The sequence below is a fragment of the Aquila chrysaetos genome, chromosome 10 (assembly GCF_900496995.4).
Source record: "Aquila chrysaetos chrysaetos chromosome 10, bAquChr1.4, whole genome shotgun sequence".
Classification (NCBI taxonomy): Eukaryota; Metazoa; Chordata; class Aves; order Accipitriformes; family Accipitridae; genus Aquila; species Aquila chrysaetos.
The window spans coordinates 37,207,467-37,232,430 of record NC_044013.1 but is presented as its reverse complement, the minus strand read 5'-3'; the positions used below and the strand labels follow the sequence as shown (position 1 = coordinate 37,232,430).

The 24,964-nt window shown below is 39.7% G+C and overlaps 1 protein-coding gene and 2 non-coding genes across 4 annotated transcripts; all 3 read left to right on the top strand.

The window, feature by feature from the left end:
* Window positions 1-574: 574 nt before the first annotated feature.
* NCBP3 (nuclear cap binding subunit 3) lies at window positions 575-24,756 on the top strand. 2 transcript variants are annotated; one of them, XM_030027558.2, is made up of 17 exons: window positions 575-904; window positions 2,633-2,698; window positions 4,939-5,044; window positions 6,038-6,163; window positions 8,513-8,641; window positions 11,494-11,567; window positions 12,491-12,599; window positions 13,365-13,464; window positions 13,799-13,905; window positions 15,011-15,296; window positions 16,135-16,292; window positions 17,503-17,667; window positions 18,179-21,971; window positions 22,314-22,412; window positions 23,206-23,253; window positions 23,738-23,814; window positions 24,584-24,756. In XM_030027558.2, the coding sequence occupies exons 1-13, from the start codon at window positions 590-592 to the stop codon at window positions 18,412-18,414; spliced, it is 1,977 nt and encodes a 658-aa protein (XP_029883418.2). In that variant the 5' UTR covers window positions 575-589; the 3' UTR covers window positions 18,415-21,971; window positions 22,314-22,412; window positions 23,206-23,253; window positions 23,738-23,814; window positions 24,584-24,756. The 2 variants fall into 2 exon arrangements, with proteins under 2 accessions (XP_029883418.2, XP_029883419.2); XM_030027559.2 differs by lacking the exon at window positions 23,206-23,253.
* LOC115347820 lies at window positions 23,519-23,593 on the top strand. The gene has a single exon (XR_003925630.1). It is a non-coding gene; the product is annotated as a small nucleolar RNA SNORD49 (small nucleolar RNA).
* Window positions 24,438-24,511, top strand: LOC115347825. The gene has a single exon (XR_003925635.1). It is a non-coding gene; the product is annotated as a small nucleolar RNA SNORD65 (small nucleolar RNA).
* Window positions 24,757-24,964: the final 208 nt, after the last annotated feature.

Here is a 24,964-nt window from a genome sequence, read left to right as displayed (position 1 = left end):
ATAATTCACGGTGATAATGATGAGGTGCGGCTGTGGAGCCCGTCAGTTGTGGTGTTACGCCACGGATGGGGAAATAACGATGCCGAGGCAGGAGCAAGCTCTCAGCTAGAACACGGTCCTGGTCCATTGTGTGCGAGGGGGATAGAGCTGATGAGTGTAATTAGGGGAATGAAGAACTTGTCTCATGGGAATTGACAAAGAGAATAACTGAGCCCGAGAACAACAGGATACAGGCTCACTGCAGAGAACTTTAAGCTGAACATTTGCTTTATTTTAACAGAGATGTAAAATTCCGGAGGGATCTTCCTATGGTATGGGGGGAAAAAAAACAACCCACAACATTTTAAGAATTCAGATCACTTTTATGAAAATCATTGTGGGAAGCAGAGCCTGCTATAACAAGGTCTGGACCTTATAACCCCCCCGCCCCCGGTCCTGTATTTCTAGGCACACCGGGTATTTTTCCCCCGTGGCGCGGCACCGAGCCCCGCGGCGGGCTTGGGGGGGTGCCTGAGGAAGATGGCGGGGCAGCCCACTCGCTCTCCGTAGCCCTGGAGGACCGGTGGCGCCGCGCTCTCCCCGTGTCTCTATGGCCGCGCTGTGCGTCCGAGCCTGTCGGCCCCCGACCGGCTCGAGCTTCGGGTGGCGCTCTATCCGCCCTGACGTCTCGGTGGTGGTTCTGGGCGGCGGCGCTCTGTGCCGCGGCGGTGCCCGTCTCGTTTGCCGGGCGGAGGGCGGGCCTGGCGGAGCCATGGCGGCCGTGCGGGGCCTGCGGATCTCGGTGAAGGCGGAGGCAACGGCGACAACGGCGGAGCCTCGCGGCCCGGAGCCTGAGCCTATGGAAGTGGAAGAGGGCGAGCTGGAGACCATCCCTGTGAGGCGCTCGCTCCGGGAGCTCATTCCGGTGAGGAGCGTGCGGTGAGGTCACGGGCAGGGGGGACGAAGGAGGGAGCAGCTCCTGAGAGGGGGCAGGGTGGGGGTCTGCGGGGATCTGTAAGGGCATTTGGGGGTGCATGCGTGGGAAAAGGGGCGACGTGGGGTGCGTGCGGGGAGGCGATGGGGTGAGGGTGGCGGGGAGTGGGGGCATGAGGGGGCTCAGGGGTGTATGAGGGGAGTGTGGGAGGAAGCGGCCAGGATGTGCTTGGGAACGAAGGGAATGAAAGAGGTGGTGGAGAAGAGGATTTGGGGTGTAGTGCCGGACTGTAGAGAAAGGCTGTGGGTGGGAGAGCGTAAAAGGAGGGAACACAGGGAATACCTGGAGTAGGGAGCAGGGGGGTGACCGTGGGAGAGCTGAGTTGGAGGCACTGGGAATGTGGGCTCTGATGAGTGGGTTTTGAGGGTTTCCTGTTTATTTTTTTTTTTCCCTTTTTCGTTTTTGTTAATTGTTCCTGTACAGGTTTTAGTAGGATCAGGGTTAATACATAAAAATGCATCAGAGTTCTTCTAACCTCCTAAGTAGTCTTTTGCTCTCAAAACTTGTGTGGAAATTACTTCAGAAACTAATCTCTAATTAGCTGATTTAGCAACATGCTTGAGCTTCTACCAAATACATGGCCTAAGAGACAGCACCCTACTGTGCTTCCTTGTGCTCTCTGAGTCAACCTTAGATAGTGTGTGTGTGTGGGTGTCTTAAAAAATAATGCTTATTGTGCTTTTCTTTTTTAATAACTCTATACATTTGGCAGCTTTAAAGAAACTTTGACGGTCTTACTAAGAAAGGCAGTTAGATTGTCTGTACTTTGGTATTTCTAAACTGAGCCTGCCCTACTTTCTAGAAAAAGTCCTTTAGCCAAAATAATTACTGCAGCATAAGTGTAAACAACACATTCATCCCTAGAGAAAACAAGACATGTTCTTGCAGCTCCAAACTTTTGCCACGTGATGGTCCTGAGGTTGCCAGAATGAAGATGTGCCATTTTTGCATATGCAAACCATGGAAGGGACAGAATTGGGTCATTGGTCCAGGGTCTGTGTGGTTTAGTGCTGTCTTGTGAATTCTGCAGTCCTGACTGATGGAAATGAAACTTGTAAATTTTTTTCCACATCATTCTCCATTTTTACCCTTTTATCAGTAGGGTTGTATCAAAACAGTAATGCTTCATCTTGCTGGTATTTGGAGGTTGGATTTGAAATATTGATAGGAATAGGAGTAAAAGTTGTTTGTTTAATTGTGGATATGGCTTGGTATTCTGACTTTTGAGACTAAAGGTTGCAAATCGACGCTTCAGGAGTCAGGTATAACTGTTAAATCTCTTCATGTTTTACAAGGAAATTATACCCCAAACCAAAATTGTGGAAATTTCAGGTAGGAACGGTGCCTGATGACTTTCTCTGTATTGCTGAGAGAGAGTAAGTAAAAACCATAGCAGCAGCAGACACAGAAACTGAATTTTGCCAGAAGAAGGAATCCTTACAGTAAAGGAAGTTTGGTTCAGTTCATATGCTATTACTTTCACTGACATCAGTGAGAGTTCCTGCTTGTGTACCTGTCTTTCAAGGGATGTAGTTTGCAGTAAGGATCAAGGAAAAGAGGATGCATTTCTCATAGAAATGGCCAGATTTTTTTTCAGCATAGCAAGTATGTTGTTTTCAGTGTTCATTGAGATTTCACCACCATTTTGCTTTGTTTCAGGACACTAGTAGGCGATATGAAAACAAAGCTGGAAGTTTCATTACTGGAATAGATGTAACCTCCAAGGTAATTTTTGTGCTGTGGTTCTTCAACATATTCTAATTATTGCTACTGGAAAGGAGGAACTGTTTTATTTATTTCTTCCCCGATATGCACAGAAGCTTAGCTTCATGTTCAGATAGCTGGCATTTTTCAACAACTAGGGAATTCTCCTTTTGTTGGCTGTGGCCTGCATCCGGACAGGATATCTCGTGTAAATTGTAAGAATTATAATTTTTAAGTTACAAAAATTTGTGTGCCAAAACCTGAAAATGTTTCTATTGAAATCGCCTTGTGTCATGGTTTAACCCCAGGAGGCAAGTAACTACCATGCAGTGGCTCACTTGCTTCTCCCCCCCACCCTGGTGGGATGGGGAGGAGAATGGAAAACAAGTAAAACTTGGTGGTGGAGATAAGAGCAGTTTAGTAATTGAACTTAAAAAAAAAAAAATTGTAATGACAAGGAAGATAACAAAAAGAGTGACATATAACCCAAGAAAGACAAGTGATGCACAATGCAGTTGCTCACCACCTGCTGACCGATGCTCAGCCAGTCCCTGAACAGTGATCTGCCCCTCCCAGCCAACTCCTCCCAGTTTATATACTGGACATTACATCATGTGGTATGGAATATTCCTTTGGCCAGTTTGGGTCAGCGGTCCCAGCTGTGTCCCCTCCCAGCTTCTTGTGCCCTTCCAGCCTTCTTGCTGGCTGGGCATGAGAAGTTGAAAAATCCTTGACTTAGTATAAACACTACTTAACAACAACTAAAAACATCAGTGTGTTATCAACATTATTCTCATACTAAATCTAAAACACAACATTATAGCAGCTACTAGGAAGAAAATTAACTCTATCCCAGCCAAAGCCAGGACACCGTGGTGCCACTCGATGTTGCAAAACAAAGCCCTTTGAGACAAGTCAGCTGAGTTATTTCTTCTTAGGTGAGTGACAGAAGGAAGAACAAGTGCTTGGCAGGAAAATCTAGTTTCATTGCCTTGTATCTTCCAAGGGCATTGCATTGTTTAATTATTTAAGACATAGACTGAAGAATGTGAACAGCTGTTGCATTTAAATAACTTAAAGATACATTATTCTGTGGACCTTCAGAAACTTAATCCTACAGCTCATCTCTGTACATTTAATACCAAATTGTCTGTTGTTTCATATTGTACAAATGAGGCCTATATCTAGCATTTGGTAGTGGAGAAAAAACATTTAGTCATATGCTTTATAGGACAGATACAATTTTACACGTTCTAACAAATATGAATTCCCACCACAACAGCGTGTTAACAAATCATGTATTCCCATTTTGCATTAGTGAAGCTCTGAAGATTGTGCTTATCAAAGAGTACAAAAAGGGTTCCAGATGAAGACTGAAAATCAGCTTTTTTGGCTTCAGTATCTAGCTCATGTAGTTTGTAATTTGGTAAAGAATTTGAAGTTCCCCTAGTCAGGGGAAATCTGTCATCTTTTGTTATGTTTTTTAGTGATGCAACTCTGAAAAACTTTAAGAAATGTGGCCAAAGGTGTTTTGGCAATCATTAAAACCTAGTAAAAAGCCCATGTTTATTTGGATATCATTGGTGGCAGTTTTTGCTTAATCACAGTTTGTGTTCCAGATTTGACTTTGGTTAGTAAGATCCAAGAATCTATACTGCTTCCTAATAAATTGTGTAGAATAAGGAGCTTGTCAGTCAGTTTCAAAAACTGCACAAGATCCACATAAGCTGTTGCTTTTAAGTAACTTGTGAGCAGGTTGAATTGCCAGTCTAAGACCTCTGTAGTCAGCACTGCAGCTAGTGTTGTTAAATTCATGCTCAGAGAGACAAGTTTACATTTTTGTATTTATTTAAAAAACAGATATGGGAAAATCTCTGTAATCCTAGAAGACGCATTTTCCATGTGGTGGAAATGCTTGTTTTAAGAGAGGTTTTTTTGAGCACAGCCTCTGTACGTTTGTTAGGAAGGAAAAAATGTCACTGTTCCATCATGGAGTCTGAGCATTGTCCAAGATACCTTGTTTTCCATGCATCTTTATTCCCATTATGTTGCTGCACCTATGTTAAAATTATTATGTGGCACATAATTGGTGAATTATTTCTACATTCTGAAACTTACAGGTCTCTTCAGAATTAATATAATTATTAATATAGATTGTTGCTGTCTGGTAGGTTTTATTTTAAATATCTGGTCCTTCAGTGCAACTTATTGGGAATGCTGCTCTGATTCCTGTTTTGACTGCATTGTTTTGCATTTTGCAGGAAGCAATTGAGAAAAAGGAACAAAGAGCAAAACGCTTTCATTTTCGAGCTGAAGTGAATCTTGCCCAAAGGAATGTGGCATTGGATCGGGACATGATGAAGAAAGGTACAAGTTTATCCAACAGTCAAGAAGAAAAGATTCCTTGGTTTACTTTCTCACAGTTCCTTTACTTGCTTTATCCTGTAATATTTCCTGCATCCCCAGAGGTTTTCCCAGATCATTACCAAAATAAATCACTTTGGGTTTTTTTTCCACGTTTTAATTTTAATTTCATTATTTTTTAAACTACTTGACAGTTATCATTTCACTCCTTGTTTTACCAACCCAGGAAAGAAGGAAACATTTTTTGTGTACGTTATTTGCTGTCTGGCAGCGTCATCTAGTGCTATGTATCCAAGATTCATCTTCTGGATTGGTGCTGCTTTAAACATCTCTAGTTTCTTTGAAACGACCAGACCTTGAGCATTTTTTGCGTATGAGTGGAGGACTCTGTGTGCCATGCACAGTGAGATCAGATTCTGTGCTGCATGCACAGTGAAGCAGGACTGCTTGCGCATGTGCTCTTAGATAGCAAGCTGGGCATGTTGGAATATAAGCAGATCAGCTGGAAGATGTGCGCGCAACAGATTGGCGCTTTTGGCATTCAGTTAGTTCTCAAGGCTTTTTTTCCAACTGGCAGCTTGGACCCACTAAGCCACGGCCTATAACGGCTCTCCATCAGATGATTCAAGTGGAAGCGCGTTGTACACGTGTCCTGGTCACAGGCCTCATTAGTATTCTGGCTCTTTAGTACTTAATGGTAGTACTTTGGCAGCATTTAAAAAAAAAAAAAGTTTTTAAAGCAGTTTGATTGCCATGCAGTACTGCATCTACCAATGCTTGTAAAATTACCTCTTTTTAATTCTCAGTTTATTAAAGTTTTGCATGTGGAATAATAATTCAAGTTACAGTGGTTTAGAATGATGTACATCATACATTGCTTTAATTAGCTTCCCTTTAGTTTATTTAAAATGTTTGCTTTATAAACCTGTATGTTACTAATATAAAAGCTTGCTCTGTAGAAATAAGTACCAGTTTTGTATTTCTTCCTCTTTATAGCAATTCCTAAAGTGAGACTGGACACAATTTACATTTGTGGGGTGGATGAGATGAGTACACAGGACATCTTTGCCTATTTCAAAGAGTATCCTCCTGCTCATATTGAGTGGTTGGATGATACATCATGTAAGTAAATGGAGTCTTTTGTCTGTAATTCTTACTGGTTTTTTTAATATTGGTCATAGCTGTACTTCAGATGTCTTAGTGGCTTTCAAAGTCACTGATCTTTGTGTGTCTCAGTTTCCCTGTCATTTGCTTTAGTCAAAAGAGATTTAGAAGGAAAGAATTAACAGCATATGGTGAAAATCAAACCCACTAGCTGGTTGAGTATTTATTATTGGAAAGAGATAGCATAGAATAACTTGCAGGTCTCTAAGTGGGGGAAAAAAAGGTCTAAAATTTTGTGCGGCTTACATCTTGACATGAATAGTATACCTGCTTGTGAGCGTCACAAAAGATGACGTTCTGAGAGAAGATTATTGAGCTGTGTGCAGTTAGACAGGTTGGTATGGTTTTGTGCTATGAAGGAGCAGACTTGTTACCTTATTTGTTTAGTGCATTCTCAAGGAGAAATTAGTGGGTGGAAGAAGGTAGCAGTTGAATGTGATTTACATAGATTGGAAAAAGAATGTAAATTCACATTGCAAGGTCTGTTTCGGGGAGTAAGCATGCAGTGAGATTGCCAGAAAGATAGAAGGTTGTTGACAGTTATGCTTTCTTCAGTGACATTAAAGACTGTACAAGAGCTGTTTGCTATAGTTGGGTGCTGGATCATGGAACTGGAAGCCTCTCGGGTTGTCATGTGGCTAGAAGTCCTGTAATGAAATCATATACAAAGAAGTAGAAGCCAGTGCAGGTTTTCCAGTTGGATTGGGATTGCTGGAAACAGTTTTATTGACAAACACGGCTAAGACCTGAGAATTAGTAGTGTGGTTCCCTGGAATGACCCTGAAGGAATTATGTTCCACTGCAAGACAAAAGATATGGTGTACTACAAAATATTGGTAACCTTGAAGTCACTGTGTATGACAGCTTGATATACTGCCACAAGCCGACAGAAAATTTGAAACACAATGAACCCTGGCTGGACAATTGCAGTAAGGAGCTGCTAGATGAACCTGTGGTGATGCATAACCTAGCAAGTGCACAGCTTAACTCTGTATCTGAGGCTGCATTTTGAAGACTGATTATCCTTTTTCTGTCTGATTATCCTTTTTCTTAAATGTTACGTGAGTAAATATAGCGTGGAACCAGAGTGAACCTGCAGTGCAAAAACAGAGGCTTCAGAGTTGTAACAATACTTCACCCAGTTATGGTTAAAACACATATTTTTTAGTGATCAATTTTCATGCTGTGTCTGAGTTAGCATGCCAACTACACTTGGTGAAAATACAAAGAAAAAGCATTGTCTTTTCAGCACAGATTTACATCACAGCAGGGCAAAAAAATTTTAACGTTCCCAACTGAATTACGTCTCAAGGAGTCTTAGTGCAAACATGAATTTAGACAGTGTTCTGTGTTTCAAACTGATGAACATAAAATGATAAAGACTTTGAAAATTTGGAGATGTGAAGAGCAGGTAGGCATCCATATATGAAAAGTTATAAGCCAGTCATTGAAGTTAGTACCTGGGTGTTCTTCACCTTGTAAATGTTGTCTGTTCAAGTAATCTGGGAGAGAATCTTTTATTTTGGGACGCTGTATAGTTTTCTTGATATCAATACACTCTGCTTAATGGCAGAGCAGTAAATGACATTTGTTGCTGTAGTTGCACTGAATGCATCCGTGCAGAAAGCTTTTGTTCAAAACCTGTTTCTAAGCAGTTTTAGCTCTTTGAATTCCAACATCTATGAAATGCTTTTAATTGGCCTAATAAGTTATATTTTAGTACCATTTGCTGATACTTAAGCCACGTACGAGGCGTACACTGAATTATATTGTTAACCTGTGTACACGATAATCTGTGCAAAGTGCTTGAGCAGTCTCTCCTGTTTTCCCCTATTTTCCTGCTTTTTGGAAAAATTAACAGAATTCCACAATAAAGTCCAAGGTTCTGTTAAATTGCCAAAGGGGAAAAAAAATCAAGGCTTTTTTCTTCTCCTGTGCCCCCTTAATTGCATTTGAGTGCTAACACATTCATGAAATACACTGACCCTGATTCAGTATCCTAATTTGCTGTGCTCAGGAAACAGTGTCTAATATGTATGGTTGTGCATTTCAGTGATTTTGGTTTTGATCAGTTGTTGTGTGTGTTTTTTGTAACGTGATGAAAGCTGTGCATCTTCCAGCTTAGCAAATATGTTAAAGAATATGACCTTCCCTGCAAGAGGTATATCCGATTACTTTTTTGTCGTGTCACTACGTAAGAGCATTTCTGAACTTATGTTAGTAATTTCCCTCCAGTAAGGCAGTGTATGTGACTGCTTGATTATACAAACTGCATTTTGTTTTTGTATGTGTTTATATATGTCATAGGTAATGTGGTCTGGCTTGATGAAGTAACAGCAACACGGGCTCTAATAAATATGAGTTCCTTGCCTGATCAGGAGAAAACAAAAAGCAGAGAAAACAATGAAGAGAAGACAGCTGAAAAAACCAAGAAAGGTAGATTGAGATATGCATATACAGACATCATCTAGTTAAATCAATGAAACTTTAAACTTGTGCTTGGGTACTGCTTAATCTAAATTACTGAAGGAGCTTCTATCATATAGTTTCAGGTAAATGTATTCTGCCACTTTAAAAAAGGCTTTCATCTTGGAAACCTTTTGAAGAAGCTGCTTCTTAAAAGGTGGGTTGGAGCTAGACCAAAAGCAGTAATTCGGTCGATACTGAACATGTTAGATGCAGGGTCATATTCAGATAGGATATTTATAGTAGTACATGTTGCACGGAAATAAGTCTCTGTGATGTGCATACAAAGGCACTAGAAGGATGGATTCTAAGTGAGGAAAAAGCAGGTGTAAGAAAACATCCTATTTTTGAAATAACACAGTTGATTCCTTCCTTGATACACCACTGTCCTTTATTGTTCACACTGATGTGATGACATATCACTTCACCACTGTATATCATCTCTAAATTTCACCATTATACTTTCAAGAAGGCACCACACTGAAGGCTGAATTATAAAAGGGCAAAACAGCAAAAGTACATCTTAATGTTGTGATAAATCTGGTACCTGAATGCCTTAATTGTAAATTTATTTTACTTTTATGGGTGTAAATTAAAAATCAGGCTTTTGCTACCTTAGGACTGTTTGGCTGTTAGGCTGGTGTGATAAATTGCTGTGGTTCAAAGTACTGTACAACGTACAAAACAGAGATGTTGTATTTATTAACTCTTCTATAGGTTTTGCTTAAACATGCTATATGAACAAAATGCAAATAGCCAATCTCTCTATTAGATATTTGCAGTGCTAACAAAAGCCTTTCTAGAAGGTTTGGGGTTTAGGGCTTTCTCAAACTTGTGGATACTTCTAACTCAACCCCTTTTCTTGTTGCTTTTCTCTGCAATGCAATGGTTCCTCAACCATCTGTGCAACTTTAATTTTTGGGAAAATGTTGATAATGCTTCAAGTAAGACTTGTTGTGAAGTTTTTGGAGATTAGTGGTGGTCTTGTTTAAATGGAGCATAAATAGATATATTTAATCTTGTTGGTTACAAATTACAGGTTACATCATCGTTACACCACATCTCAAAAACTGTCATCTAAATTACTCCTGTTCATCTGGAAAAGTGGGTTATTAGATAAAGTACAAACTGTTCAATTACATCCTGAGGTGTGAGATGCATACAGATACACTAGAGTGATCTGGCATAGTTGCATTCCTTTTTTAGATAGGAATTTGAGGGCTGTTTAGGCATCTAGGGAAGCAAGAGACTAGTCTTTACTGTGAGAAGCTTACTATTTTTGGGGGAAAAAACTGCTTGAATGCTGTCCCTGCTGGAACTTAATTATTCAGGTTTGAATTTGGCTCGTTTGTTTACCTAAATTCTCTCTTTAGTTTCAGTTGGTTAATGGTGCTTTACTCTTTTCTTTGAACTTGGGTATATTTCCAGGATCTTTTGAACAGCTACTGCTCTCTTAAGTTTTCAAGTCTATTGTTGGATGAGATTAAGATAAGGAACTCTGAAATATAAAAGAGGGGGTTATTTTTAGTCTTATGTCTATGAAGTACTTTGAGATCTTTGCAAATGATATTGGTATATGTTGATAGCTGTCCATATTCACTACTTTTTTGTTTCCTTTTTTTTTCCTAAGGACTGTTTGAAAAAAAAATTCCAATATCAATTTTCTTACTCTAAGCTACAAAGAACTCTGAAAAATCTATGCAAGCATCTCACAATTCTAGTAGTTCTGGAAGTGTGCACTCTTCTGTTAATTATTTCACTTTGAAATTAAGTCACTAAGGTTTCTTTTTTTTCCTCCTGCTCTCTCTCAGAAACTTCTAAGCTTTTGAATAATAACCTGTTTTACATTGTTAGTATTGGATACTTTGTAGGTACTTGAAGCATTTTAAAGAGAGGCTGAAGGAAATAGGCTTTTATATGCCTTTCACAGTCTTGGCCTTGCTGATCTCTGTCATACCCTGAAATGCTGTGCAGTTTCATTTGCTTTCACAGAATTAACACTCCATGAGTGCTGCCGCAGGCAGTTATCTGCTGTCGTGGTTTAACCCCAGCCAGCAGCTAAGCACCACGCAGCCGTTCACTCACTCCCCCCCACCCAGTGGGATGGGGGAGAAAATCGGGAAAAAGAAGCAAAACCCACGGGTTGAGATAAGAACAGTTTAATAGAACAGAAAAGAAGAAACGAGTAATGATAATGATGACACTAATAAAATGACAACAGCAATAATGAAAGGATTGGAATGTACAAATAATGCGCAGTGCAATTGCTCACCACCCGCCGACCGGCACCCAGCTAGTCCCCGAGCGGCGATTCCCCGCCCCCCACTTACCAGTTCCTATACTAGATGGGACGTCACATGGTATGGAATACCCTGTTGGCCAGTTTGGGTCAGGTGCCCTGGCTGTGTCCTGTGCCAACTTCTTGTGCCCCTCCAGCTTTCTCGCTGGCTGGGCATGAGAAGCTGAAAAATCCTTGACATTAGTCTAAACACTACTAGCAGCAACTGAAAACATCGGTGTTATCAACATTCTTCTCATACTGAACTCAAAACATAGCACCGTACCAGCTACTAGGAAGACAGTTAACTCTATTCCAGCTGAAACTAGGACATCTGCACAGAGGCTGTCTAGTTAATGTTATTCTGTGCTCATGCGTGCTTCAAATTCCTGTAGACGTTTACTGTTTTGATTATTCTCTAGGCTGCGCAGAAGAAAGGATAACACCTTCAGTTTGATTTCAGCAAATGTAGATAATAATAATCAAATATGACTGACACACTAAAATGGAGGTTATTTTTTTTTCCAATTATTTTCCTTCTTAGAAAAACAGGAGGAAAGTTCTGATGATGAGACAGAAGAAGGCGAGGTTGAGGATGACAATCCAAGTGATGTTGAGGTCAGTACAGAAGGAAAATAAAAACACTATGCGGGAAGTTTTACTCTGGTGTAAAGTCTTCATAACTTTATAGTTTTAACCATATATATTTGCAATTCACAATTTAATTATCAAAGTAGAGTAGATGGGGAAATGAGAGGAAGTGCAGATACGCTGTTGGTGAGAATAGCATGTAAGAGTGTTTTGTGAAAGTAGGTTTTGAGGAGTGGTGGGGCATCCAGGATGTAAGAGCTAGACTGGCTGCTCTTTTCTGCTGAGAGGAGGCAATGAAAGAACAATAACGGAAGGCAACAGCCTTTCAGCAGTGAAGGCAGTGCTTAAAGAGACAAATAGGATTTAGGCTGTCCATAGATATGTGTGGGAATCAGCATATGCATTGATGTTTTGTAAGTAATTTAATCTTCACTGGCCGAATATATAATAGGTGTGATTAGTGTTTTCTTTAGGAATGGCTCAGTGAATACTCATACATCATGGAAGTCTGAATTTTAGTTTCTATAAAGCAGATATAAATGAAAAAAAAAAGCCTTTTAGTCATTGTGTGAGAGCATGAGAACCTGTTAGTAAAACCATTTAGATATGAAACAAGCAAAAAAAAAAAAATCAAAGTTGTTTTTCAGTGTCCAAGTTGTGCTATTTATTTTCTGCATTTCAGTCAGTAGTATAGTGTCATTTGAAAATTATTGGATTTAATAATCTGAGATACTGTTATGAAGGAAGAGAAGGAAATATATTAAATCTTTAGGGCAAATTACTTTAAAAATTCACATTAGTTTGTCAAGAAAAAAAAGCAGAGTTCATTTGAACGTAATTTGAAAAGTAACTTTCTTAATAATCAGTTGATTGCTTCTCTGTAAGCAATACAATTTCATTCAACAGTAATTTTGTTTCTGAGTCCAAAATACCTTTTTTGCCTCCCAAAGTTGGATGCCCTCTCCCAGGTAGAAGAGGATTCTCTTCTGCGTAATGATCTTCGCCCTGCCAATAAACTGGCTAAAGGAAACAAGCTCTTCATGAGATTTGCTACTAAAGGTAATTGAACAGCTTAACCAGCATAGTGAATTAATCACTCGTCGTAGTTTTATGTGTTGACTAATTAATGACTTGAAGTACCTAATTTTTATTTGCAAAATTGTTAGGTTTTTTCCTAATCATTAGGTTATTAAGATTTTGCAGTAAATCCACATTTAATGTGTGAAGTAAATCCAGTTCAAGTTGTTTGAAAATTATTGTATGTAAAAATTTTATTTTGGGCTCAGGGCATTCTTCCCAATGCCATAGAATAGGTTTTATGATGCCCTTCTCCACCGAGGTAAATTTCACATTTTACAAATATGAAAATAATTTGAGACGCTGATGAGGTATTAGTGGAAATTATTGCTAAATACAGTTGAGATATTAAATGATATTTGTGAGTAAAATGACAACCCATATAATTTCTGGGCTGTGTGGGAAGCGACACATCCATAAAGAAAAGAAAGGTCATGAATAAGGTATAGCCTAAGGTATAGCCTCCAGCAGTTACAGTGGGATGTAATGCTCTGTTAAGCTGACGTGTAGAAACTCAGTCTCCCTAGAATTAAGTTTCTAGACACAAATAAAACTGTGGTGGTAGGAGAAATTTCAGAGGTGTCAGCAAAACTGTATCCTTCATGAAGGAGATTGAAGTAATGCTGATCTGTAAGACAGTCAGTCTTCCACTCTCTATGTCTGTGACTGGATGGTTATTTATTTTTATGCTAGTATGGTAAGATAGATTCTAAGAGGGAAATAGTCCTTTAATTTATGTTTTTTCAGATGACAAAAAAGAGCTGGGAGCTGCAAGGCGAAGCCAGTATTACATGAAATACGGCAATCCGAATTATGGAGGCATGAAGGGGATTCTTAGCAATTCTTGGTGAGTATTGGATAAAGGAGTTGGAAAGCTGGAGGTAATTGGACAAGATAGTCTAAAACTCTTTTAATCTGTGGATTTGCTTTCTATTCAGTTTATGTAGATGCTTCTTATGCGTAAATAATGTTTTTGCAATGTGACTATGAATTTGCAAGGGGAGTATTTATATTCATGACATTATATTCAAAACATTCAAACAGATCTTTGACATAAATGTACGTCTGCTATTAAAGTGAGTGATAATTGCAAATTGCATGTGCTTAATGCAGGACTGAATATGGCTAATTCATGATGCCTTTTCTGTGACAGGAATGTCATTCTTTTTATGGTGTTTCAGGAAACGAAGATATCATTCACGTCGAATCCATCGGGATGTGATAAAGAAAAGGACACTTATTGGGGATGATGTTGGCTTGACTCCTCCTTATAAACATCGTCATTCAGGTAATTCATGCCAATGTCGACCCTGTAAGAACACAACTGGGGAATGGAGGGCTGGAAAGGACCTTAAACAATGCCTCATGTAATCCCCTGCAGTGCGTGAAAATGAAGTGTACTTTTAAAAAATGTATCTATAATGGAATCACATTTTAAGGTTTGTAGGGAACAACTGAGGCAGAAACTTCAACTGCTCGTTGGCTTACCAAAATAGCTGCTGCTTTTTATGTGATATTTTTCTTTTACAAATTTAGGACATGGGGGCTATAGCGTCAAGGGCAAAAAGAAGAGAGAACTTCTTTGAACTTACTGGCAATTTGTCATACTTGCTATGTCAATTCTTCCGTTCTATGAAAAAGCAAGCTCTAGATGTAGAACAATAAAGATTAGAAAATTATATTAATTAGGCTTGAATATTTTCATCTACTCCCTAAGGTAGGGGGTGTGCATTAGAAAAATAATCAGGGTAAAAATCTTTGATGTGAGACAAATACAGTGTCAGAGTTTCCTATGAGTGGCCTGTTAAAAATACAGCCATGAATGTATCAAATCTCATGGAAGATTTTGCACGTTGATAATGTACCGCTTTCTGAAATGACGCTTCCACACTGCTGATGACTAAATTTAAGTTGTTGATTTATATTTAAATAAGTATATGTGATAAATTTATACTAATGATACATGTGTTCTTTTTGGCATTACTGCTTACAGGACTTGAAAGGATTATTGCAGAGCCAGCAGTTGTCACATTAAGCCCTGCAAGATCATAGGAATTGTTATGCTTAGTTCAGGAAGTATGAACTGCATCTACTACAACAGGCAGTTGTACTTTATATATTCAATCCAGCTTTCTGCTTGAGCAGGCTTCTGAGATAGTGAACACCATGGATTTTTTTCTCCTGTGGCGATTTTCTTCCACTTAGGATATTCTGTAATACAGATTCCACTTAAAATATTTTACAAAATATTCTCTCTCTTTAGCCTTAGAGAACTACAAAGATTCATTTGTAAGTGGATCATTACAGTGATTTTTTTTCTTTTTGCTTTGGTTTTAAGGTACCTTATATGAATTATAAACTTCAGTTTATCAGAATCAGTTGTTTTGCTACAGGCTTAGTAAATGTTCCTGAGGAGCCTATTGAGGAGGAAGAAGAGGAAGAAGAAGATCAGGATATGGATGAAGACGACAGAGTTGTGGTAGAGTACCGTGATGAACTGCAAGCTTTCAAACAGTCCCGAGACCGCAGTGCAGCAAGACGATCGAGTGCTAGTGCATCTGATTCTGATGAAATGGACTATGATCTTGAACTGAAAATGATATCAACACCCTCTCCCAAAAAGAGCATGAAAATGACAATGTATGCAGATGAGGTGGAATCACAACTGAAAAATATTAGGTAAAAGTTTCTTACTCTTTAAAAGTATCAGTGAAAAGACATTCTAAATTTTAATTAGTGACAGAGCTGTCAAAGCTTAAAGACAAACTTTTGAAGCTACTTTTAAAATTCTTAACATAATTTTGTAGTGGATATTTTAAAAAGAAAGACAAAATACAGAAAACACTGATACAGGCTTTCAGTTACAATTAATGTTTTTAAAATATAGCTTCCTTTGCAGATTTCTGTAACCCTGCTTAATGATAATAGTAAAGCTGAAAGTGGAATCGTTAGAAATGTATGCAAGCAAGCACAATTAACTTCTTGCATTTCATAGCTAGGCCAGAGAGAAATAACTCATCTTTCTCTTTTCCCTTTACCCTTCCCTCTTTTCTCAGAAAGAAGAATAACCCTTAAGTGTTAATGACAAAAAGGAATTTACGTTCGTTACGGACATATTAACCAAAATCACATATGTTACAGATTATTAAAATAACTTTAACACATGTCCCTTCAGCAGTGTGATAGTGTGATTATACTTCATTATAATGTCAAGTCTTCCAGCAATTTTAAGGTTGCTTATCTGCTCTTAATTTTGACCCAGAGGCACAGCCTTAAGGAGACAAACTCGATACCTGCCTTGAAATGGATACTGAGGTATTCATGTGATTATTGCTAAACTTAGGATTCTGACTGGAACACATGCTCTTCTAAGTAATGTTTTTACCTCTGTTTCTCAGTAGAGAAATCCTGATATTACTGTTTTCTATTGTGTAATTTTACATACAAGAAGACTTAAGAACTATACTAGATTACATTTTATTTTAGGGATGTTAAATCTATTATTATTTTTTTGAAGGAATTCCATGCGAGCAGATAGCATAGCAACCAGTAACATCAAAAATCGGATTGGCAGTAAAGGATCTTCAGAGAAAGTCGCAGATGTAAGACTACTGTTAGAAGAAAAACGTCAGAATAATACTGGGCCACGTCAGCCAAACAGCACTGTAAAATCAGGTAATTTTAAACTCTTATATTGTGCAGAATTGCAGCTGGCTTATGAAAATGGATATATTCATTTCGCATCTGTGCTCCACTGCAGCTAACAAACCTGAGGGAATTCTGTTCAGCAGCAGTTTCTGCATCCATACAGTTAATTTTTCCTCACTAAGAGACCGAGTTGGGGATTGCTTTGGGGAAAAATGAAGTACATTTGAGTGAAAGAGTGACGTTTATTTTTATCCAATTTACTTGCCTGTTTCTATTTCCCCCCACTTTGTCCTTTTTGATTTGCTCACTCCTTGAGGCAGAGATTCTGTATGACTTGAGAAACAGAGCATGTGGGGGAGCTCATGTACAAAATGAAACATGAAACGCTAGCTACTTTACGTGAAAGAACATGTATTACATGAAGATGGATGTATTTTTCAATTGGCAGGGTTTATTTTTGGGCTTAATTGACTGTTGCTTTTTTACTCAGGTATATGTAATTTCAGCTACTTCTGACATACGTATCCAGAAGATTGTCTGACTGATAAGTGAAAGATACCCTTTTCTATCAATGTAATGCAGAAGTTATGTTAGTATATTTTATCCTTCCTGCACATTTTGGGGCTCTGACAAGTTGGCACATAAATCCTATAACTTCCTTTGCCTTTATGTTTTTGTTTCGACCTTCTGTAAGACCAGGAATATCTACCTAAACCAGACAAACTTCAGAATGTAAGACTCGTATCATAGGTTAAGTATCAATATATTTAGGATCCTTATATTCTGGTTTTCATTTTATTCTGCAAAATATCAAGCAGTATTAGAATTGTAAGGCAAGGTATCTGTTACGTGAAAAGAATTGTTCAAGGCTACCAATTTTTGTATGATTATACCTCATGCTGGATACATACTCACTGTGCTGCTAAAACAGAAACGCAGCAAGCCATGGAATAACTTACTTTTTCGATCTTCTGGACAGAGCTCAACCTGAAAACATTAAATGCCAAATATATTGCCAAAAAAAAGAAAAATGAAATCTGGATAAATTGTATTGCAGACATTGCCAGGACTGAAATCTGAGTTTGAAAGACTTAAACGAAAAGACTACAGAAAAGATAAAAACAGAATGTGTCTAGTGTCAAGTTGTACAAATTGTGAACAAGCATAAAATTAGCTGGCAAAACTAGAGTAAATGCAACATGATTTTTGTCATTTTAATCACTGAAAATATCCCTAGATGTGCGGCAAAGACTGGGAAAAAGACCACATTCTCCAGAAATTAAACCTCCAAGTAGTACCTCTGCTCCTCGTCGAGAACCTATATCAGATGTACACAGCCGGTTAGGAATCCCTAAACAAGATGTAAAAGGCCTCTACTCTGATACCAGAGAGAAAAAATCAGGTTAGTTTTGCGGAGAAAACGTAATACTGCAATTCCTTTGATTTTAGAATATAAGAGAAATTTGAGCAGAAAATCGTGAAGGATGTTCAGTTGAGTGAAATTGAAGATGAATTAGCAAATGTTTGTTCAGAGCTTTGAAATCTAAATACATGTAGGTAGGTTGAGCTGAGTATTTTTATGAACATTATATAGGTATGCCTTAAAAGTAGAGGGCTACTTTAAAACTGGTCAAAACAGGGCACTAAAACAAGTGTAATGAATGCAGTGTCACTTCAGACTTGTGTGTGGCATTCTCTGCAAACGGGAAACAGTGAAATTCCCATATTTTAATTTCAACTACTGCTTCAAAGCGTAGTAAGTTCCATGCCAAACATTAAGGTGGGAGGAGTATGAGGACTTCAAAAGAGATGCAGAGAATTTAAGACTAGGTTCCTCAGACTTCCTCCAGAATTCCTCTTAGTCTTGTCTCTTTTTTTTTTTTTTTTTAAACGTTTGTTTTTCATCTGATTAGGTAATTTATGGACCCGATTAGGGTCTGCTCCGAAGACACAAGAAAAGACTTCAGATAAACCTGAAAACTCTGTGGCATCTCCAGAGGAAGATGATTCAGAGCTCCAGCGGGTTTGGGGTGCTCTCATTAAGGAAAAAGAACAGTCTCGGCAAAAAAAGAGTCGATTGGATAATTTACCATCTCTACAAATTGAAATCAGCCGAGAAAGTAGTTCTGGATCAGACACTGAATCATGATTGTTTTTACATTCTGATCCTCAAGATTGTGACTCTGCAGTGTGGCAAGATTTCCTTTGCCCCAAAGCTGGACACTGGCAAAGACTCTGCAGTGAAGGTTCCAGAAGTGTCTCTGTTCCTTTTATACAAAAGGAGATGCGTATACCACTTGAAACCTAAAGCAATCACGTTTGTCTGGAGTCTGTGGTTGGCCCTGTGTTACGTAGGGCATTGTCATATATGTTTATTACAGCAAACCTGTAGTTAATTCTAGCAAAACACTTTCCCCAAGCTTTGAACTTAAGAGGCAGAAGTGCTCTGTATTTTTAACAAAACCTTTTCGTTCTTAGTATTTTTAACATGGAGCCTTTTAACAAAATACACAGTTCATCCAAAGAACAGGGCATTTCATAATCAACATCATTGCCTTGCCCTTCTGGCTCTTACCAGCACCTTTCCTTTCCTCTTGAAGTAATAACAATAATGCTTCCTGGGTAGGCAGCCAGCGAGGATAAAGCATGAAGGGAGTATCGCATTCCCTTCCTCCAAAATACTGAATGTAAATCCAAGTTAAACGTTTTAGTACAGTGAAGTTTCACATAGTATCCAAGTAGCATCACTGCTCTCAAGGAGTTCGGTTCATTTATTTTGGCGATACTATGTTCTGCTGTAGTAGGGATTGAGATGTTCAGGACTGCAAAGTTGGATGTTTGAGAATTCTGTAAATTCCCAAGGGTTTAATTTTATTTTTTTTGGGTTACATGATGAGAAATTCTATTTCTTTCATTTCCTCTGTATTATGTTTTGAAGAAATCTAACAATTCAAAAGCATACTTTTTTATATTTGTGAGAATCATCCTGTTGGCCATGGTGAAAGCTATAGTGGTGTTTTCCTATGTGCTGTTTTAACTATATATATATATATGTAACTGAAAGAGAAAAGGAAAACTATAGGATCACTGTCTCATGTCAATATTTTTGAATGTTCGTATTGTATAGTACATGTGGATGTGCACATGGTTGACTTGTTATGTTCAGCTTTTTTACCCGCATACCCTCTCTAGGTAGGAAAAAGGTTTGATCAGTGTGCAACTGCAATTTTTTCTTGTTGCCTATGGCATTTATTTTGATTGCCAATAATTCTAAATAAGGAATAATGCTAGCACATCACATTCTGGTAAACAGAACAGGTAGCAAAAACATTGTCTGCTACATTTTGATAGTCTGAAAATCTGTTTGCATTGTCCCTATTTCCTAGGTTGTCAGTCCAAAATGTCTATGAATATCTCTTCCCCTTTCTGCTTTTTAACAAACAAATGTGGTTTTTGGTTTTTTTTTTTCCCCCCTATTTTTGTACTAAGTTGAAGTAGGTTTGAGGCTTCACAAAAGCAAGGAATCTGCAATTAACTTTTCTTATTGCTTTATAATGTGTAAGAACAGCAGCATGTAAAATTAAAGGTAAAAATGAAAGGTACAGTGACTGGAAAGGTAATATCTGGGGACTGACTGGGCTTCAAGCCTTATTATTTCCTTGTTTTGTGACACTCATCCTTGATTTTATATTTAATTATTGAATATATAACTGTCTCATAAAAGTACTGTTGAGAGTAAATGACTGCAATGTCTGATCACTGTAATAATTCATTTTAACATGTGCTTTCATTAATATCCCTTTCAAAGCTTTCAAATAGAATCATACCCATACCATACCCCACTTCTGAAGATCCTGATAAAATTTATTTAACCAGTGTCTTTTTGCCAGTAAACCTTTGTGTTGTGTTACTGCTTTGAATCCATGATGACCTTTCCTTTTCCTGAAAGGAGGTGGTAGATATGAATCATGCACCTGGCCTAAGACAGGCTTCTGCATTGTTGTGAACCCTTACAAGTTTTTAAGCTCAGCAACTGGTTGTGCTCTACTGTTAATGTTGCTGATAACCACTGCGTTTCCATGTAAATACTCATAACTTGAGCCTGGTGAAGGACAGACTAACTGGTATGAAGGGCAGAATGGGAATAGAGAATTTCTTCAACTGATACAAAAGATCTAAACTAATGGGTGTGTGAAATCAAGAAAAGCGATTTAGGCAAAGGCTTGTGTTCGAGGAAGAGGAGCCATTAACACCGCTTGTGTCTTCCAGGTAGTCATAAACACGCCTTAGAAATGCCTCCACGTTAGCTGGGTCTGTCATGTTTATGGTTTGGGGGGGAGGCTTATGTGTGTTTATGAGACTATGGTAGCTTAGCTGCAAGAAAAATAGAGGTTTACTGTTGAAGGGCCATATAGAGAGGTTTTTTCGTAATTGAGTGTTTGCCTGGTTTTTCAAGGCTTCTCTGTACACCATCAAAAAGCAATGCGTTTGTTGGTATCAGGAATTCTAGCTTTGGTCTAACTTAGTTACCTGAACATGAACTGCTGGGTTTTGATAATTAAAAATGAGCACTGAATCTTTAGTGAATGCTTTTTCCTCACCATTGTTAACTTAAATCTACTTGACCTAGAGAGAGATTGCAGAGTGAATTTTGTTGTAAGGCCCCTTCTCTTTGTGGTCATCTGTTGTGCTCTTAGCAAATGTGTTCTTGATCTTTCACTGAACTCCCAGATATTATCACCTTCAAGGAATTTGATGCAGAAGTTGATGTTCTGATACTGAGACGTGCAACCTATGTATTTTTACTACAATGAACTTACACTGAAAATGGCAGGAAGTTTGGCTTTGGCTTTTGCTGAAGAATCTATGCTGTGGAGGAAAAAATGGTTCTGAATTTTAGGTGACCCATTATAGGACCACACTACTCCTCCTAGAAAATTTTTGCTGTTTTAAAAAGGTATTTTTTGGGTAAATGATTCAGGCAACTGTTACATTGTGCAAAAGAAATTGTTGTGGGGGTTATGGGCTCTGTGCCTGCAGCTGTCCTTAGGCAGACTCTGAACGTGTGGCATTGATGGTGAGACTTGAAAGTTAGGTTTGGTTTTGGTTTTTTTTTGTTTGGTTGGTTTTTTTAAGATGATGGCCCATGTGTTTACCAAACAGGGAACAGGAAAGCAAAACCCCCCTCATTTTCAGTTCAAGATGACATTATAATGTGAAAATAATGGAAGTTTTATTTAAACAGCTGTTCTGTTCCAAATAAAAGTGGTCTGAAATCACCCTGACCTATCCAGTTTTGCTGGAACATTCCTAACAAAGGACAGTGCTGCACTTCTTGGTGAAGGGCCTGCAGGTGCTCCCTTGGCTGTCCCAAGTGGGCCTTGTGCCTTCCTGGGGGCAAGATGAGGGTCCCTGCTTCGCGGTGTAGCCTGTCCCAGCCTAGTCTTAATGAACCCCCTTTCTTGCTTTCCACGGAGTAGAGGAGTGCCTAAAATTAGGGTTATACCGGCCTAGCGAGGCTGAGGGAAGCCCCGACGTCCACCTCCCTCCCGCACAGCGCTGCAGGAAATGGACGCCTCCCCCCACCCCCGCCTTTCTGGAGCAGTGGCACGGTCCGCTCCCCTCGCCGCGGGGTGGTACGTCCCAAACCTTTATAAGCGGCCGCCGGAGGCATTCGCGCCCTTTCGTCCTGCGTGCCTGGCGCCGGTAAGGTGGGGTCTGCGGCGCCGGGGCCGGTAGGCCGTCGTGGAAGGCGGGCAGGGAGGACGCGGAGGCCCGGCTTGCGGAGTGAGCCGCCTTTCTCTTTTAGAGGGGGCCTTTCCGCCGGGGAGCTGAGATGAGGGCCTCCACCCCCCCGCTCCTCCCTGCCCGGCAGCGGTGGCGTCCGCCGCGCCTCCCCGTCCCCAGGGCCGCTCGGGCTGGACCCGACTATTGGAGGCAGCGGCGGGGGGGGGGGGGGGGCGCTGTTGGTGACGTGAGGCCGGAGTTCCGCGGGCGGGGGGGTGCGGCCTTGGAGCAGGTGTCGCCTGACTGCCCTTGTCCCCGCAGGCCGGCCATGGAGCCGGGCACCGGTACCGGGCGATCCCGGCCGCCGGGACCCAAGGAGCGGGGCTGGAACTGCGCTGGGGCTGCTGAAACGGCTCCCCGGTAAGTTAAAAGGGGCTCGGTCGGGTTGGGAGGCCTGAGAGCTTGCTTTTTGTGTGAGGTAACGCCAGGTATTGCTGCTGTTCGCTGCCTGAGGCCCAGTCGGGGTGGTGCTGCCTTCGGTGAGCTCGTGGAGCTTGCAGTGAAAGGCTTGGGAGGGTAAAGCCTATGCACGTTCGGTTACTTTCTCCTCATAAGCTTCCTTGCTGCTTTCAGGCGAGTCCCTTGTTGCTCACAGCAGTCACGTACTGCTGGGGCAGAGTCCTGCCAAGCTCAGAGCTCTGTAAGGGCTGTGGAGGTAACGCTTGTGTGGTTAGCGCTTGGCATCCATATGCCTTCTATGGATTTTTATTTTATGGTGCTATTTTTGGATAAACGTGTCTCTTTTTTTTTTTTTTTGGTGGTTCAGTGTGCCAGACCCTTTCTGTGCCATGAATGTTGCAACCTTAGAATTGGTGGTGTTTCGAATTTTAATTTAAAAATTGCCCTTAGGGTAAATGCAGTCTGGCAAGCTGGATAAGGGAGATTTCTAAGTTTCCTGGGTGACAACAGCTTAGAGGGGATTGTTTACTGTTAAAAGCTGAGTGATAAAAATATTTTGGTGATTCATAATATTGACACAAACTGGTGGAATTACAAGCAGACTGTTGGTAGTGAGGTTCTGGTTTTGGTGGGGTTTTTGGTTGGGTTCCACCCCCCCCCCCCCCCCCCCCCCCCGATAAAGCTACTTTATAATTTTCTAAAATTACTGCTGAAGAGTATTGTAGTAATGCTTCTTTTGCTTTTATTCCCACAGCAGAAGGATGTCTTGAAGTGAAGAGGAAGTTAAAGTTTTTGTACTAAGGTGCGCAAAGTTGTTAAGAAAGTTCCAGACCTTTACTTACATGCTAATGATATAAAGCAGTTAAATACAGGACTGTTAGTCAAAAATAACCTGTAACAATTACATCATAAAGCAAGTTAAATAAAAACTAATTAACACTAATTTTATGTACCATTCAGTTAACAGAGCTGACGTCTTTTATAAACAAAGGGGAAAATGCACAACTGTTGGTTCAGGATGAAACAATTGCTGTGTTTTAAGTAATCAAATACAAAGGTTGTTGGCTGTTGATGATGATAACCCTGAATAGGAAGTGCCGTCAGATGCGAGAACTGACGATAACCTCCTTATTTGTCTGAAATACAGCTACATGCATGCAGAGTTTGAGTTCTAGAAATTTGTCTTCTAGAACTAATCGGGCAACTTTTTATACTTGCTCTCTGTGAAAAGTGCTCTTGTAATATCTAACATAGCTTCACGTCCATCTGTTTCACTTTCTCTGCAGAGCTGGTCTTTCCAGATAAATGTGACGCAATTGGAACAGGAAGCAGGTCGCTGTTTGAAGATGGCCCTAATGTGAAGGTAAGTGATGAATTTCACTGGACCATGCAGAGCTTCATACCAGGTGGCAATCTAAGTTGAGAATGAATGAGTTTTATAGGCTGCCAGAAACTCGAGAGGCGTATTTTGTCAGTTCATACTTAATAGCTTGAATCCATCTGCTTTGTTTCTCTCCTTCAAAATTTAAAGCCTGGTATTTATTTCCTGGTAGCTCTGTGTTTAGGTATAGCTTGCAGGTCTCTGCTGCCATGTGCTAATTGTTACTAATGTCTACCAATTGATATTACAGCTCTCCACAAGTCCTGTGGAAGGCAGTGAGATAGCAAGAGCATGAGATTCTTCTGGGCGAGTTTAATATTTGGTGTGCTGTTAGTTTTAACATAATGTTTTTTGGCTATAGTCTCAGAAAGATTACCTAATTGAGAACATTCTTGTTGGCTGTGTTGCTATTTCTGTATCTTCTTAGCTCTAAAAGTGTAATTAATGAAGTTCTAGGCAAAAAAATACTTAAGTAGACTAAAATATGGACAGTAAATGTATAAGAGCAGCTGTCTCCTGCACTACAGTTTTGCTGATGGCAATGTATAACAAAGGGATAAAGGTTTTGCTTCTGCTAGAAATGTATCAGTTTACCTAAAGATATCATATGATGAAACTAACCAAAAATTGCTGGAATTACCGGCAGATTGACTGGTGGTGAGCAAAGGTTTTTCTGATGATATCCCTTACATCAACAATGTGTTAACACTTAGTGTTGAATGGTTAACTTATCTATGCTCTTGTATTACAGGTGTTTATGCAGAAAACATCTTGTCTGAGGAAGAAGGAATCCAACAAAACATGCGTGTGAGCTTGGGAACTAGTGTTTGTAAACTACGTATTTTTCTGCCCTAAGATGTTAAGAAATGGTAACAGTTACACTGTTTTGATTACACATATATTAAAATTCTCCAAAAAACCCAACTGGGTGTGGTTTTGTCACTTCACTGCATTAAGGAATGACTTTCCATTCTGCAGCACGTTGTTAATAAACCTGCTGAGCATTCCAGTGATTTGCTATAATATAAAGTAGATGTATATACGCTGCAGTATAACTACTGCAGATAATGTAAAGGGGTTTTAGTTTGGTAAGCATTCTATCTGCTGTTTGGTAATTTACTTGCTTTAAACA

Bases quoted from the DNA above. Each gene is read 5' to 3' on its own strand.
- NCBP3 (XM_030027559.2), top strand. From the start codon at position 590: ATGGCCGCGCTGTGCGTCCGAGCCTGTCGGCCCCCGACCGGCTCGAGC. The intron at 6,164-8,512 runs GTAAGTAAATGG...TATATGTCATAG, and splicing joins GTGGTTGGATGATACATCAT to GTAATGTGGTCTGGCTTGAT. The intron at 11,568-12,490 runs GTCAGTACAGAA...TGCCTCCCAAAG, and splicing joins ACAATCCAAGTGATGTTGAG to TTGGATGCCCTCTCCCAGGT.